Source organism: Rhinopithecus bieti, unplaced genomic scaffold (genome assembly GCF_001698545.2).
Source record: "Rhinopithecus bieti isolate Rb0 unplaced genomic scaffold, ASM169854v2 scaffold_25806, whole genome shotgun sequence".
NCBI classification, from domain to species: domain Eukaryota; kingdom Metazoa; phylum Chordata; class Mammalia; order Primates; family Cercopithecidae; genus Rhinopithecus; species Rhinopithecus bieti.
Window position 1 is genome coordinate 845451 of NW_016811742.1, and position 18045 is coordinate 863495.

An 18045-nucleotide genomic window follows, 5' to 3' on the forward strand; every position below is an offset into this window, starting at 1 on the left:
TTAGGTTTTAAATGTGTAACAAATCAATCTATATCATTCACATATGAAGAGAGAGAAAGGAAGAGAGGCAGAATGAATTCTTTTGGTAGCAACATTTCCCTAAAACCTGGAACTCTGTTAACAAGTTTTTATTTCCATTTGCTTACTCAAGGAAAGCTGTCACATGGTTTCTGGTCACACATAGGAATTCTGTATCTCTCAAAAAAGAAAATTCTGCAGTTTAGTACATCCTTTATTCAGAGACGGAACATCAAATACTTGGGAGTAACTTTGTCATCTGTGCATTTTCAGGAAAACTGACCCTTTTTGCTCCCAGCACTGTACCTCTGTATTAGTCACGGTTGACTAGCTGCTGTAACAAACATCCCCTAAATCTCACAATAAAAGTTTACTTGTTCCTCACATGAAATCAAATCAAGTGTGGCAGATAGCTTTTCAGGTGGTGATTCAGGAACCCAGGCTCTTTCTTTCTGGTGGCCCTACCATCCCTTAGGGCCTCAGAATCATCTGTTGAACCCTCTGCATGCAGCCAGCAGAGTGGGAAAGAAACAAACTACAGAAACAAACTACAGAGGGTTGTTTAGGAGCTTTTATATGGCCTTCCTACAAGTGGAGCAATTACTTCCACATTCCATTGGACAGAACTCTGTCACATGGTTACAACTAACTGCAAGGGAGACTGGGAAATGTAGTCTAGCCATGCACCCAGGAGCAAAAGGGAAGGAGTTGGTGAACACCTAGGCATTCTCTGCCATGCCAGGTCTATAATCTCCCCTCTGCTAGCTGTTCCATGCCTGATGTCTGACTACAAAGAGAAGACATGTCATTATAGGAAAGGATACCATCATTATAGGAAAAGATACTGACAGTCTCAGAAAGCAAAGGCATGGGTGCTTGCATTCTACACCACCACTTCCATGCAAACATTCACATCCAGGCCTCCTCCACCCATCAGCAGAAGTACACACTCCCCAAGAATGAGAGTGTAATGGCAGCCAGATGCTAAATTGTTCTTGCAGTGCTTCACAACATGAGTTAGACGAGCCAAGTCAGAAAACGGGCAGCATTCTTCTCTTCCCATTTCACCATGCATCCAGCTGACCAGAACATTTACACTGGTTCAGAACTCACAGGGCTGGGTTTTATCCATTTTTATACCTACGTCCTTTACCCAAGCCTCTTGAGAATAATAATGATGAAACAACAACAAAAGTAGTACCATCAATGGTGTACACATATTAGCCCATAGTATGTATACTGTGTATATGCCATACACTGCTGGCACTGTCCACGAATTCAGCACTTAATCTACATAACTCTATAAAACGAGTACCAATAGTATCCCCATTTCACAGATAAGCAAACTGAAGTAAGAATTTGTCCAAGGCCACACAGCTGGTAAGTGGTAGAACTGAGAGAATCAAAGACTGAGATATACTCTTCACTAGAAAGTTTATTCAGGTTAGGAACGCAAGCATGTGATCATGACAAAACTCCAGTCCCTCGGGGAGCAAACCTTGAACCTAAGCTTCAAAAAATGCAAAGCTTGATCCAACCAGGCTGGCCGGGCCACAGAGAAGCACACAAAGCAACTTGGAAAGGGAGCAAAGCATAAGTTGATAGTTAAAGGGGGTGTCTATTTGTTTGTTTGTTTGTTTGTTTGTTTTAATTTTCCTTCCCACTTAACAGCCACTAAAACCTTTGAATTGACAAATCAATCAAGAAAACCCAGAAGGGCTTCAATTTTACATTTACAAGCCAATATTCTTAATAGCCTGCTCCACTCATTGTCTTGACTGAAATTTATTTGTAAGTGAACCCCATTTCTCATTATCACCTTCTACCCTATAACCAGCCTGAGATTTGCTGGTGTTAGGATATGGGGCAAAGGGTTAAAATAAAGCCACACAAGAGGCAAGCTTACGCAATATATTTTTCTTCATGCAATTGGATTAGTTTTAATTAGCAAAGGCTAAAAGTTTGCCAGATGAGTACAGGGTGACATCTGATACCTGAGCAGGGTTCCAACATCTCTTTTCTCATACCAAAGGCATTTAACACAAGTGATACTGTTTGAAAATCTTCCAGGGAACCCTTCCCAATATCTCTTCTTGGTTTTCCCACTTCTCCCCCACATTGCCCCAAACTTTGAAGCCTCTGTCTCTCCTGTTTGTGCAGCAGAAAGCCCTATGACTCCTCACATGGAAAAGGATTTCTGTGGTATTTATTCCTGCTGCACTTCATGATGCACTTCTTGAAGTTAATCTCTACAATCAAACTCTCAATAAACATGTGCCATCTTGTAAATGAATCACTTCGGCGGGGAGGGGTGGGCTGAGGTAGCAGAACTCTGACACAAAATTTAAAAGGAAAATAAAGCTTTCCTCGCATTAAAATATAAATACAGGCTTAAGGAACAGAGTCCAGATGAAGACTGGAGAGAAACATAAATATTGATGTTATATTCTAATGAACATTAGATCTCACAGGCTGTCATCTGTCCTCACAGCTACCACCTCTTCCTTCCCTTAGATTTCTAGTAGGAAAAATCAAAAGTAACTGAACTCTAGAATAGGGCTTCTTATTTCATGAATCTAAATGCACTTAGATAGGACAGTCATAAATTCAATTCTAAACAATTTTGTCCTCCATCCAGGCTTCAAGCATCATCATAAGCTGAAAACACAGTTTGCAAATCAGTATTTCCTGCTACTTAGAAATGTACCAGAGAGTATCAAGGTTTTTTTTTTTTTTTTTTTTTCATGTTTTATTAAAATGTTATTTTAGCTTTATCTTAGAAAAGGCTCCTACTGGCCAGGAGCGGTGGCTCATGCCTATAATCCCAGCACTTTGAGAGGCCGAGTCAGGCAGATCACTTGAGGTCAGGAGTTCGAAACCAGCCTGGCCAACATGGCAAAACCCTATCTCTACTAAAACTACAAAAATGAGCTGGGCATGGTGGCAGGCACCTGTAATTCCAGCTACTTGGGAGGCTGAGACAGGAGAATTGCTTGAACCTGGTGGGTGGAGGTTGCAGTGAGCTGATATTGCACCACTGTACTCCAGCCTGGATGACAGGGCGAGACTCTGTCTCTTAAAATAAATAAGTAAGTAAATAAATAAATAAATAAATAAGAAAAGAAAAGGCTCCTACTTCTAAGTTACCCCTGGGGCCTCTGCAGCTAGATTTTATCCTTGTCAAAACCTGATTCTCTGTAAAATCAAGAACCATGATGTCATAAACAGTCCAACACCATCAGACCAAAAGTGAGGAAACTCCAGTATTTCAATTTGTCTTGGATGTCTTATAAATGGAATCACTAATTCTTAGTCTTGATCGAAAGCCCAGAAGCCCCCCCCCCCGCCCATGGAATTATCTTCTTCTGTGTCCATATTCACACAACAACTTTGGTAGGAGATAGTGCTAGGCTATCAGAGTTCAAATACTGCGTTCCTACCTGAAAGTAGTATTACCTGTCTGGAATGAGGAGAATGTTCTCTGTCTTAATAGAGGTGTGTGTTATACAAGTGGATACAGCTGTTAAAACTCATCAAGATCTGTACATTTCACTGCATCTAAATTATATCTTGGTTTTTTTAAAAAGAGTATTAGTTAGGACACTTTTAAAATTTTTCCAAGACAGCAGATTAATCAACAAGACCGTAGGAGAAGTGCCTACTTCCTCAATATTCAATGGTTTTGCAAAACACATTAGACCTGGAGTAAGTCTGGCAGAGTGAGAGGGGAGAGGAGGGTTTTCTTGTTCTTTTCAATGTTGTACCCCTCTGTATGAGTTGCATGCCTAGCCCCAAACATGAAACAAAAACCATCAACAGCTCTAAGTTGGATCCAACCACTTCTCAATACTTTTAGCAGACCACCACTGTCTCTCCCCAGGATTACTGCAAAAGCCTCCTACTTGGTCTCCTTGCTTCTACCCCTCTTGCTTCTCCAGCAGTCTCTTCTTGCCACAATACCCAAAGTGATCCTTTTAAACTCTAAATCAATCATGTTTCTCCTGGGCTTAAAAGCCTTCAATGACTGCCCACTCCACTTGGAGCAAAAGGCAAAGTCCTCTCAATGGCCTACTAGACCCTAGATGATCTGCCCCATTGCCATTTCTCCTTGCTGGCCTCTTATCCTCCTACTCTCCTCCTTGCTAACTCCTCATCTACCACACTGGCCTCCTTGCCATCCCCTGATCACATCAGGCATGCTCTCACCTCAGGGCCTTTGCACTAGCTCTGTTTCTCTCCACTGGAACACTCTCTTCCTCCAGCAATCTATGTAATTTACCCTTACCTCTTTCCAATCTTTGCTCAAATGCCACTTCCTCAATGAGGCCCACCTGACCACACCATTTAAAATGGTAACTCCACCCCAACTCTCTGGATCACCTTCACCTTTTTCTAGTTTCTTTTTGCCCACAGCACTTACCACCTCCTAACATGTTTTGTAATTTCATCAAATGTATTGTGTTTTTTTTGTTTTTGTTTTTGTTTTATTTTTTTTTGAGACGGAGTCTCGCTCTGTCGCCCAGGGGGGAGTGCAGTGGCCAGATCTCAGCTCACTGCAAGCTCCGCTTCCCGGGTTTACGCCATTCTCCTGCCTCAGCCTCCCGAGTAGCTGGGACTACAGGCGCCCGCCACCTTGGCCGGCTAGTTTTTTGTATTTTTTAGTAGAGACGGGGTTTCACCGTGTTAGCCAGGATGGTCTCGATCTCCTGACCTCGTGATCCGCCCATCTCGGCCTCCCAAAGTGCTGGGATTACAGGCTTGAGCCACCGCGCCCAGCCGTATTGTGTTTATTATTTAGGATTTGTCTCTCTCCATTGAAACATAAGGTCTTGGTAACTTTTTGTTTACTGATGAAACTCAAGGGCCTAGAATAGTGACTGCTGTGTAATGAATGAATCTGGATGATAAGATTATTGGTCAATTTTTTCTCTACTTTTCTGCATAACAAAAAGAAGCCACACACACACACACAAAAAGAAACTTAATAGACATCTTTGACCATGCAGAGACACACAGCATTGCTTGGTCAGCTGTATACTTTACCCTGACCCAGCACTTCACAGATTCAGGCACAGGTTTTCACCTACTTGAAAGAAATTAACGCATACCTCCTACTCTGTCTGATCCAATTATATCATCAATAAATTAGCCAATAATAGCCAATAATTATCAGAGGCTAACCGTGTGCAAGGCACAGTTCTCAGTGCCTGCACACCTTGACTTTCTTAGTTTTGTCAACAACCTGATGCAATCAATACTGCTTTTATCTCCATTCCATAACAGATGAAGAAAAAAATTCAATAAATTGTCCAGAGTCGTACAGCTTTGAAGGAGTGGAGCTGGGATTTGAACCCACGTAGTCCAGCTTCAGAGTCTACACTCTTAATCACAAACTCTCTTGCTTCTCAACAATTAGCTAAACCAGACACTTGCCAATGTTACTCAAACTGAGCCTCAGCAAATGCCAAAAGGTCATGAATTTCAACCTTTCCTTAAGGAACAGAGAACAAGGACATCCAGGTACCTTAAAAGAAAGGAAGGGAAAAGCACTCTGACACTCTAGAGCCAGAGAAATGAACCCTAAGACCCACAGAGTCCCCTTGTCAATGTTACAGTTATTCTGTGACCAACATGCCAAAGCAGATTTCCCCTAAATAAACTCCTTACCCATTATATATAAGGAAATTAAAATGGTCCCTCTGATTGCTGGAATTGAGTCCAGTTTGAGCCAGATTAACCTCATTTCCCTTTTGAGTAGGGTAATTACACCGGGAGATCAAAAGAATGCTACAGACATATGGTATCTTGATTTCAGCAAACCACTTAACAGTTGCTCGTGATGATAGATATCGTGGGTAAGGTGGAGAAATGTGATTTGAACAGGAAGGTAGGGGAGTGCACCCACGGCTGCTGCAACAATGAAACCCAAAGAATGTTGATTAATAGATCTCAACTTGGAGAAACATTGCTAGTACTGCCTGCCAGTGGGCTCTGGCCTTGAATCCATCTGAACAATAATTTTATCAAAGATGTGGGTGATAGCATAGAATCTTGTTCATGGCGTATGCAGAGAGCAAAATGCTGTGAGCAGTAGCTGACACATTGAATCAAGATTTTAAACCATCACCACTGACTGGAAATGAAAGGGCAAAGCAAGCAAGATTCAATTTAACAGAGACAATGGGACACTCTTGTGAAATTTAAGTTCAAAACACCAACTGAACACATGGAATAAGGAAAACCTCATGTTAAAAACTGCCACTATAAAGCAAGAGAGTTTCCTGGGCCAAAAGAGCATTTTTACACCAACAGTGTCATGCAATGGTTAAAACAAGGGCCACATTAGGGACATTCTTTTTTTTTTCTTTTTTTGAGACAGAGTTTTTCTTTTTTTGAGACAGAGTTTTGCTTTTGTTGCCCAGGCTGGCATGCAATGGTGCAATCTCGGCTCACTGCAACCTCCGCCTCCTGGTTTCAAGCGATTATTCTGCCTCAGCCTCCTGAGTAGCCGGGATTACAGATGCATGCCACCACGCACAGCTAATTTTTGTATTTTTTAGTAGATATGGGTTTTCACCATGTTGGTCAGGCTGGTCTTGAACTCCTGACCTCAAGTGATCCACTCGCTTCAGCCTCCCAAAATACTGGGATTAGAGGCATGAGCCACCACGCCTGGCCTGGGACATTCTTATAAAGAAATGAATGGGTCCATTTGTGCCCTGCATCTGTGGCAGAGGACAACCAGAGTGGGAGCAGCCTGGAAATTTGACATTAGGAAGCCTGGCTGAAGGAACTGAAGTTGTTTTACCTGGGATGAAGAAAGCTTAGACAGTGCCATAACAGTAACCTCCAGATCCTTAAAAGATGTTCTAGAAAAGCAGTTATAGGTAGATTCCCTATGACATGAGACACCAGAACAAAGACGAAAAGGCTTGCATTACAAAAAGACAGATTCACTCTCAATGTAGATAAGGACTGTTTGAGAATGGGAGCTATCCAGACTCCACTTCCCACTCCTTGGAGTCTCAGAGGGCATGGAAACCAGATGAGCTGCCATTTGGGACATCTTAAAAAAGATTCCCACTCTGGGTGAGAAGTTTGATTCTATGGGTACTAAGGTCTTTCCCAACTGTATGATTCCAAGATTCTAGGACTTTTGTTAAATTAACTTTATTCTTGGTTAATTTCACTTTGAAGGATGTAGGCACAGATATCTTTAGATGCAGCAATTACACTTTTAAGAAACCATTCTTAAAAATTCATACATATAAGCAAATACATATATGGAAAATGTTTATATGAGATTTGTTTATAATAACTAAAACCAAGAAAATGCTACCGTGTGGGTAAAAGGTGGTTAAATGCTTTGAGCATGTTTGTGCAGGGGAATATCATGCAGTGTTTTAAAAAACTGAGGAGCAACCTCATGATTTGAGATGTCACATGTCTGTCACCAATTAAACTTAGAACACACAAAAAAATGAAAACAAAATAAAAAATAATAATAATAATTAAGTAAAAATTTTTTTGGGATATAGTCTTACTCTGCCACCCAGGCTGGTATGCAGTGGCATGATCTTGGCTTACTGCAACCTCCACCTCCTTGATTTAAGCAACCCTCCCACCTCAGACTCCTGAGTAGCTGCGACTACGGGCACATGCCATTATGTCTGGCCAATTTTTGTATTTTTTGTAGAGATGGGGTTTCACCATGTTGTCCAGTCTAGTCTTGAACTCCTGGGTTCAAGCAATCCTCCCACCTTGGCCTCCCAGAATTAGGCCATTTTTTAGCCCATAAATGCCCAGGTCCTCAGATTACTCATTCAATACAGCCAAACCTCATGTACATTAATGGATTGAGAGATGTCAGAAACAAAAATTGACCACACCTGTTTTAGTCATTCACAAAAATAAAGTAGACAGTTTCCCTGCCTTCTGGGCTTAATCTGGTGGGAGGGCTCTCCAAAACTTTGTTTCAACAGATTTCAACCCCAGAATGAGATCCTTACATTCAGGAACCATTCCTACCTCATTATTTTTGTTCCCACTTGTTATGAAGATAGAAGATAGGATTCCATGAAGAATTCCTTTCCTTTTTTTTTTTTTTTTTTTGAGAACGGAGTCTTCCCGCTCTGTCCGCCCCGGGCCTGAGTGCAGTGGCGCGATCCTCGGCTCACTGCAAGCTCCGCCTCCCTGGGTTTCCGCCATTCTCCGCCCGTCAGCCTCCGAGTAGCTGGGGACTACAGGCGCCGCCACGCGCGCCGGCTAGTTTTTTGTATTTTTTAGTCAGAGACGGGGGTTCACCGTGTTTAGCCCAGGAAGGTCCTTCCGATCTCCTGACCTCGTGATCCGCCCGTTCCTCGGCTCCCAAAGTGGCTGGGATTACAAGGCTTGGAGCCACCGGCGCCGCCCATGAAGAATTTTTGATGCAAGAAAAAATTTTTAGATTTTTTGTGGATTGTTTTGTTCCCAGTCTTGACTCCCTCCTATGATTTCTTTAATAGACTATCCCTGCAAATCCTTTGTGCCCACAATTTTTACATAAAGCCGAAAATAAATTAAGCTGAACCATCAAATAAAATTCCAACTATATTTAAAATTGTCCTTGACTCTACAATTTCAAAATGTCATACAAAATCAGTGAATCTTCAAGACTCTGGGACTAATATGGGACAATAGGAGAGATTTTTATATGTCATTGCCTTTTAAAAGTAATGCCCATTAAAAGTAGACTAGAAGTGCTGAGACTGAAGAGGTGTCTGAGAGTTTATATGGACTTTACACTGTCCTGACGGCACTGTGTAGAAAAGGCCTCCACACACAGGAAGAAAGAACTCTTTATCATTATCATCTTGGTAATATCCATCCAACAGAATCTCAAGGATTTCTTAGGTAAAGTAATTCAGGAGTTTTGATTTAAAAGCCCAATCCAGTATAACAAGAAAAGTCTAGAAAGAAATGTGATGCTGCTACTGGTTATGAGGAAATTACAACCATGAATTATTAAACCCTTGAAAGATTGTCTTTTTCTCAGCCGTTCTGTGATGGGTTTCAAAGCAGCTTTCAATGAAGCTGTTAGGATCTCATAATTGCCTCACAGAAGCTCACTGAACAGGGCCAGGAGAAAAGAATCTTAACCACAATTACAGAAACATCCAAGAGAACACACTAACCAAACTGCGAAGGTTTTTTATAAGTGGTGGACTGAACAGAAGGGGAAGGAAAAGCAGGACCATCCTTCCAAAACCAGAATGAGCCCATGATCAGTGTTGCCACACCAACCCAAAATGACCAATTCACCCAAGGTATTACCTCCTGGTTCCCTTCAGAGATTAGCAGTTTCTGTGTCTGTTCCGGCTGAAAATTATCCTTCTCAAATAGGTAGTTTGGATCTCCTGGGGCTGTCACTTATGCATTCCAAAGGGCAATAAACAACACTCTCAAAGGCTTGTCAATAGAACATGGAGAAATTGAGGGGGTATGTCTTCATTATCATAGATTTGAGTTCCTTTTGTTACCCTTCTCACTGCTGAAGCACTGAAGCTCTCCCATGCCAAGACAGGGATTCAAACTGTGCATCCGCTAATGGTATTAACAGCTATTTCCAGACCCACTGATATGGTTTGGCTCTGTATCCCCACCCAAATCTCAAGTCGAATTATAATTCCCAATGTTGGAGGAGGGACATGGTGGGAGGTGACTGGATCATGGGAACAGATTCTGCACTTGCTGTTCTAGTGATAGTGAGTGAGTTCTCATGAGAGCTGGTTGTTTAAATGTGTGTAGCACTTCCCCTTTCACTCTTGCTCTCTCTCCTGCCACCATGTGAAGATGGGCTTGCTTTCCCTTTTCCTTCTGCCATGATTGTAAGTTTCCTTAGGCCTCCCTTGCCAGGCCTCCTGTACAGCCTGCAAAACTGTGAGTCAATTAAACCTCTTTCTTTATAAATTACCCAGTCTCAGGTAGTTTTTTTATAGCAGTGAGAGAAGAGACTAATACACATACCATAGAGTGTTCTGGCAGGGGCTGGGGGTGTGGCTAATATAATAATCCTAGGCTAAATAGTTTAAGGAAAAAGAGTGAGAAACATCATCTCTACCATACCCCAGCCCTAGGTCTTTGCCTTCACAGTTTAAAGATTAAATAGATTGCCTTGGTTGCAGTTCCCCCATAAGTAGACCCTATGACTGCAAGTACAGGTTTGAGTGCAAGTAGTTTATGTGGGAGGTGACTCCAGAAACACCCATAGGTGAGTGAAGAAGTGAGATGGAGAAAGGAAGATAGGATGTGTCATCAAATAAGTCATCACTATGGGTAACTGGAGCTCAGTCCTACTGGAGAATTCTGAGAAATGGTGGAGAAAATGCTACAGAGTTCTCCTATCCAAGGAGTAATGGCACTGGTGCATTCATCCATCAACTTCCTGTCCATATTTGGTTGAGTGCTGCTTCTCAGGCATTAACCTGCTGACACCTCTGGCCTTCCCTACATGCAAGGCCAAGCATGGTCCATAACCTAGTACAAAACAAAAGTTTCAGGCAGAGTTACAGGGGTTTGCAGTAAGTAGCCTTCAGCATGAGAGATGACAGCCAAAGGAATATAGACAGGGCACCAACAGTGTCTGCTGTACAGAATGAAAAAAGCTAAGATAAAGGTGAGCACAGAGTTCTAGAAAAGTTCATAGGTGGGGGAGGTGACAGAAGTGTCACTGCAGTACAATGGGGAAATGATGGTCTTTTCAATAAGTGGCAGTAGGCCAGTTGTGCATCCATATTTGGGAAAAAAGTAATCTTGAGCCCTACCTCACACCATTTGCAAATATCAATTCCATATGAACCATGGATCTAAATGACAAAGGCAAAACAAAACTTTCTGGAACTTTTGAGATACCTTCATTACCTCAAGTTTGGTGAAGAATTTGTTTAAGAACAAACAGAAGAGAACACAAAAACACACTAACCATAAAGAAAAGGATTGATAAACTGGACTATACAAAATAAGAACTTCTGCCCTCAAAATATAACACTAAGAGAGTGAAAAGGCAAACCACAGAGTAAGAGAAGGTATTGGAAATACATACAGCTGACAAATGACTCATATTCAAAATACATAAAAGACATCTGTAAGACAGTAAGAAAAGGTGCAAAGAACCTTATTGAAAAACGAGCAATTACTTGGGCAATGAAATAATTTGTATACCAAACCGCTACAACACATGATTTACTTATATATCAAGCCTGCACATGTACCCCTGAACCTAAAATAAAAGTTAAAAAAAGAGAGAGAAAAGAGAAATAAAAATGAGCAAACATCTTGAAGAAGTAATCCACAAGGGAGAATATCTAGGTAGTTAAAAATTATATAAAATGGTGTTCAGTCCCACAAGCCATTAGAGAAATGCAAATCAAAACCAGTATGAGATTTCATTACACATCCACCAAAGTGGCTACAATTTAAACATCAATACCAATATCAGTGAAGATGTAAAGCAACCAGAACTTGCATATACTTCCAGGATTATAAATTGGTACAACTAGAGTAGAAAACTGTTCAGCCAAACAAATCATCCCCTTTGATCCAGCAACTCTTCTTTTAGATACATACCAAATAACTGTGTATACATAAGCTCATCAAGAAGCACGTAGAAAAAATTGTTCATGCAATAGCTCCCAAATGGAAACAACCCAAATGTCCATCATCAGGAGAATGGATCAAGAAATTGTGGTATGTACACACAATGGAAATTTATTCAGCAATGAGAATGAACAATCGGCTATATATGCAATAAGATGAAAGAATCTTACATACATAATGTTAAGTTAATAATGCTAGAAAGAAGTATATATGATTTCACTTATATAAACTTCAAGAACAAGAACATCTAATTGATAAGTGTAGAAATTGGGAGAGTTGTCACTTTTGGGAAGGGGGATATTGACTGGACGTGGCTTGAAGGGAGGGGAGGATGTTTCAGGTGCAGTAACATTTCTTGATCTGGGTGGTGTTTACATGAGCTGTTCACTTTGTGAAAATCAACCAAGCCAAACACTTAGGGTCTGTGTGCTTTTCTGTGGGAATCTTAAACTTTAATATAAAATTTGTTTTAAAACTCAGTAACTAAATAAATCAACAGCAACCAAAATGCCAACAACATTAAAACGTCTAAGGATGAATATACCGGAGTTGAAGCCCACGAAGTGCTTCCAAAGTCTCAGGTTTCAGTGACTGAGAAGTTGGACTCTTCAAATTGATGACCATCAGTCTCAGAAGGCTCTCAACACAGCGAGATCATCCCAATACAGTTCCTTAATGCCTTCACGTTCCCTCTCCGAGACAATTTATTAACACCCTCTCTTCTCTCTTCACATTGCCAACACTCTCAGCTGATGACCTTACCCCATACTTCACAGAGAAAATAGATCCCCTTGTAGAAGAACACCCCATCCCACCACCAGCAGTTCACCAGCCCACCTGCCTCCTTGCTCGTATCCTTCGGCTTCCCTCCAAGGCCATGGATGAAATGGTCTCTCATCTCATCCCCTCAGCTTCTCAGTGATATCCATAATTGTTCACTTCTCTTCGCCAGGATCATCAATTCACCCTTCTCTTGGAATCCAAACATGCCCAATATATCAATACCTTTTAAGACATTTTTCCTTGATACTGTATTCCCTTCCAGCCACTGCTCCATTTCTCCACTCCCCTTCAGAGGGAAACTCCTTACAAGAGTTGTCTGTAGGGCTGGGTGCAGTGGCTCACGCCTGTAATTCCAGCACTTTGGGAGGCGGGAGGACTGCTTCAGCCCAAGAGTTCGAGACCACCCTGGGCAACATGGCAAAACCCTGTCTCTACGAAAAATACCAAAATTAGCCTAGCGTAGTGCTGCACACCTGTAGTCCCAGCTACCTGGGGGGCTGAGATGGGAACCTGGAGAGGTCAAGGCTGCAGTGAGTCATGATCAAGTCACTGCACCCAGTCTGGGTAACAGAGTGAAAAAAAAAAAAGCTGTCTGTAGTTGCTATTTCCTCTCCACCTCTCCTATTGTTTCTCCAACCCTTCTGGTTTGGCCTTCATCTCCACCCCTCCAATGAAATGGCACCTCTCAAGGCCACTAATTAATTACAGGTAACCAAACTTAATAGCCTCTTCTCAGTGCTTATCTTCCTCTCAGAAGCACTTGACCAAGTTGACTTCTCCCCAGTTCTGGAAACACCTCCTGGCTTGCACCATACCACACTCTTCTGATTTTCCTTCTAGCTTTCCGGCTGTCCTTTCTCAGCCTTTCTCCTCCCCTGTGAAGTTTTCAAAGTTGGACTGCCCTGGGCTAAGTCCTGGCCTCCTTTTCTTTACTATCTCCACTGTGTCTAGCTCCAAGGCTTCACATGCTGTCTCCACTCTTAGGTCTCACATTCACATCTCCAGCCTGGACCTCTCAACTCACACATGTAATTGTGTAAGACACATCAGGTATCTCAAACTTAACATGGCTCAAATATAAAACTATTGATTCCATTCCCTCCACAAGAAAATATCCACTCTCCCACTAGCCTTCCCCAATTCTACAAGCGGTAATACATTCTACAAGTTATTATTTTTTTTGTTTTTTGAGACGAAGTCTCGCTCTTGTTGCCCAGACTGGAGTGTAATGACGCAATCTTGGCTCACTGCAACCTCCGCCTCCCAGTCCAAGCATTTCTCCTGCCTCGGCCTCCCAAGTAGCTGGGATTACAGATGCCTGCCACCACACCTGGCTAATTTTGTATTTTAGTAGAGATGGGGTTTCACCATGTTGGCCAGGCTGGCCTCGAACTCCTGACCTCAGGTGATCTGCCCACCTTGGTCTTCCAAAGTGCTGGGATTACAGGTGTGAGCCACCACACCCAGCCACATTCTACAAGTTATTTAAGCTTTTCATGCAAAAACAACAAACTAGGAGTCATCCTTAATTAATTTTTTCTCACACCCTGCACCCAATCAAATTAGTAAGTCCTGGCAATCCTATTTCCAAAATGAATTCAGAATCTAACCACTTCTCACAGTCTCTACAGTTACCTCCCTGGTCCTAGCCACCATCACCAGTCACAGTGTCTAACTGGTTTACTAGCCGCCAGACTTGCTTCCAGAGTGACTCTTCCAAAGTGTACATCAGATTATGTTGCTCCTGCAAGAAGCCCCCAGCCTGTCTCAGGGCAACAGGAAGCAGCTGTCCAAGGATGAAATAGCAAGCAGTTTGCACAGGGGAATGATGATCAGGTGACAAGGATATACAGGGGGTGTGGAGGCACCCTCAAAGGAAGAGGAAAAAGAGCAAGGTTTACTTTTAGGCTTCCTCTCACTTTCAAACTCCCCTAGGCCTGAGCAATACTAAAGGGAGATAGATGCATAATGCAGCTGATGCCACTGGTGCCCTACCCACAGCTACTTTGCCCTCCCCAGAGGACCTCTGTCAACATTCCTGTGCACATCATATGCTTTTTGCATCTCTCTACCTGCCCCTGGGAGCATGCTGGGACTACATGTGGGGCAAGACCCAGAAGCCATGGAGTTCATGCTCCAGGTGCTACCTTCCATCTGTGAGAAGAAGTTGTTGCATAAATACTCCAGCTTCCTTAATCATTAGTGGAACACGTTTGAGGTGTGTGCTCAAAGGGTCGCCAGCTGGATTGAACCCCAGTTGCCCACAGGGCTAACCCGCTTACATGGTATACTGGCTTTCCTCTTTCCTCCCTTCCCTGTCTCACTTCCCCACCCGTTCTCTGTGCTTCCAGGGAACCCGTCCCAAATAAATTAATTGCATCGAAATCCTTGTCTCAGGCTCTGCATTCTAGGAAACCTAAACCAAGATACATAATAGTGTGCTTTTTCTCCCAAAGGTAATACCTTTTATAACATCAAACAAGAACAATGTCATCCCAAATTTAAATGGACAAGAGAAGAGAGAGATCTGGACATAAAGTGTGGAGATAGCATTTTAGAAAATAAAATGTAAAATAATAGGAGATTTTAAATCTATCCCAGGCAGAAATTAGCCCCATCTTTATTATTCATATAAATATGTGTAGAGTATATATTCACCAACTATATGCACACACTCAAGATCTTCTCTTATCTCTATTAACTATGAGTTTGTACACCCCACAGTTAAAAGGACTTGAAAGAACTGTGATACATTCCAGGTACATAAATGCCCATTGCTGCATCTAAAGAAAGAAAGAAGTGGGCACTTTCTGCTCTGGCAGTGAGTTTCACTGGCGTGAAATCTAAAGGAGAGGTGTGTCACACACACACACATACACACACACACACACACCACGGGAAATGTATGCACCACTCAACAGTCTGCAAAACTTCCCTCCAGTTCTTTTGAAGTGAAGTCACCACTCCCCTCAACCGCACTCCCAAGATATCTGCGCTGTTGAAAGTGAAGGGCCTGTCCCCGCTGTGTGGTTTGGGGTAAAAAGGAGGCAGGATTAAAGCGCTCATTTCAAGTCCCAAAAGTAAAATACGACTTGGCCTACGGCAGTCCTAATTCTTTCCAGAACTCATCCCCGGAATTGCCCTTTTAAACAACCAGTCATTAACCCAACTCCGGGTCTTTTATAGCTGCGAAAACCGATCGAGCACATCATTTATTCATTACGCTTATTATTATTGTTATTGCAGAAAAGCAGTGAATTCCCGGGGCGGGGTTCAAAGGGTTTTTCGGAGGAGGAGGGGAAGAGGGAGAGAACACGCGGGCGGGCAGGGACCGCTAGGAGGCTGGGCTGGACTGTGGGGCAGAGGTGCCCGGAAATCCCCAGGGAAGGATGCCTCCAAAGCGCCTCCGCCCCTCGCGCTCCTAGGCCACTGCGCACCGGCGCAGCTGCTGCAGCAACCAAGGAAGCTTCTTACGTAAGTCAGAGCCGCTGACATCACCTTCGCCGCGAGCGTCGCAGTCTGACTAGGCGCCAAAGGACCCTCGCGCCAACCCAGCGCCCCTGTCTACCTCCTGGGTCGTTCCTAAATGATTCTGCCGTCGCCAGATTTGGACGATCGTGAGCCAAGGGGACTGCCCTCGGAAGGGAGATGACATAGAATGACTATTTATTGGGAGCCCTTGGGTGTCGTAAGAGCGAAGTCAACGGACAGCAAAGATGCCCAGGGGTCTCCCAGACTTCCTTCCTCGTCGTCTCCCTGCAGCCCGCCTAGCAGACTAGTTGGGTGCTAGACTAAGTCCACGTGCTAATAGATTTGGGCGACAGTGCACCGGGGCAGAGGAAGACAGCCTGTGGGATCCTCTGGGGGCAGATGGCACAGAGCCATTTAATAGGAACCCTGGGCTGTTCAGGGTAGAAAAGATGCCCAGGGGTCTCCTCGATCTCCCTGGGGCCCCTGCCTGACACTCCCACCCTCATCTCTCCCTGACCCTCCCCGCGGCCCCTCCAGGCCACAAGGGTTTTCGGCAGAAGCACTACGGAGTTCACTCTAGGAGGCGAGCAGCGCCACGCTACGTCTCACACGAGGGCAAGGCACAAGTTCGGAGCTAGGGGCAGCACCTGAGGTCACAGCGAGTGACGAAACAGCCGCGGTACTGCAGCAGTCTGAAAAGAACACTCACTACTCCTGGAACCCCAACCCCAAACATGCATGGGGTGGGCTATAGGCCTCAGGGTTGGGCTTCTGGAAACCACAGGAGTTGCAACCCTCCTCGCTACCTCCCCGTGAAGGATGTGAAAGGCTAGCCCCGGAGGTGAAGGACAGACCCTCTCTGCCTCCTGTGCTCCCATGAACGCTCCCTTTCTGCTCCCTCTCAGCCCACGCTGCCTGCGACTTCAGAGGTCGCCCTTTTAACTTTCCACCGTCCACGTCTGCATCACTAAATCGGGGTCCAGCCCAGCCACTCAGCCCCAGGAGGACTGGGGTGGGTCCCAGGGGATGGGAAGGGTGGAAAGGCGAGAGTAGTAAGGTGCAAGCTGTAACGGGCGCGGCGCCGCGGGGCTGGGATTGCCGCTGCTGGGGACAGCGCGTGGGTGCGGCGCGGAAATCCAGAGCCTGGCGGGCGGACGGCGCGGGTACTCACGCACTGCCTCCTGCTTAGGGTCAAGCGTGCTGAGGACGCGCTGCACACCGCCGAGCTTGCCCTGCAGCGCCCAGACGCGGCGGTGGGTGAGCTGGATGTCGCTCTCGAGCTCCTGGAAGAGGCTGCACGCGTGCCGGGCCACGTCCGAGAGCTGCCGGAGGACACGGGCCAGAGCCGCGTTGCTGACCGCGCATAGGTCCAGCATGAGCAGCACGGCTGCCGCCGCCGCCGAGGACGCCTCGCCAGCTGTGGGCGCCGCCTCCGGGATCCCCGCCGTGCTCTCCTCGCCAGCGACGGACGCCTCTCCGTGCGGCGGCTGAGCCTGGTCGGCCGGCGCGGGCAGTGGCGGCGGCGGCGGCGGCAGCCCTGGAGGTGCGGGGACCGCGTGGGCTGGCTCCTCTGGCCCTGGCTCCTCGACCTCGTCCAGATCCCTCCGGCCAGGCGGCTGCAGGGGCGGCGGCGGCTCAGCGCTGCCTCCGCTCGCGTCCACCGCTGGGCCAGGAGCAGGGCGCCGCTGCCTGCACAGCCATTGCGGTTCCACGATCCGCTTGGCGAAAGGCATCCCGCGCAGTCAGGCGGCGACTTTCTGGTCTCCTCCGAGCGCCCCTGTGAGCCGGAGACCGGGCGCGCCCACCTGAGCAGGGAGGGGGCAGGAGTCCGGCAAAGGCGCGATCTGGCAGTCCGGATACGCAGGGGGCTCCTCTGCTCACCTGGCCTCCTCTTCCCCGCCCTCTCCCTAGCAAATCAGTCCACCCAGTCCTCCTTTGGGTGCACCGTTCCCTGGGGAGGATGACAAGCGCCCCGCACAGAAATTTAGGGGTGCGCCTGGTGTCTTCTCACTTGCTTCCAACCGGGGTCGACTGGCTCAGCTCCATCGTTTCTGTGCTCGCCGTCGCCACCCCGGCCACTGCCGTCGCCGCCGCCTATATAAATGGGAGTGCGTGTGTCTGTGTGTGTGTGGGTGAGTG

The 18045-nt window shown here is 45.3% G+C and overlaps 1 protein-coding gene across 2 annotated transcripts in view; it reads right to left on the reverse strand.

Annotated features, from left to right (window-relative positions):
* NHS (NHS actin remodeling regulator) overlaps positions 1-18021 on the reverse strand; it is a 361317-nt gene extending 343296 nt beyond the window's left edge. For both annotated transcript variants that reach the window (XM_017894887.1, XM_017894886.1), the window contains exon 1: positions 17078-18021. In XM_017894887.1, coding sequence (XP_017750376.1) covers positions 17078-17639 — 562 coding nt within the window. In that variant the 5' untranslated portion in view covers positions 17640-18021. The remainder of the gene's footprint in view (positions 1-17077) is intronic.
* Positions 18022-18045: the final 24 nt, after the last annotated feature.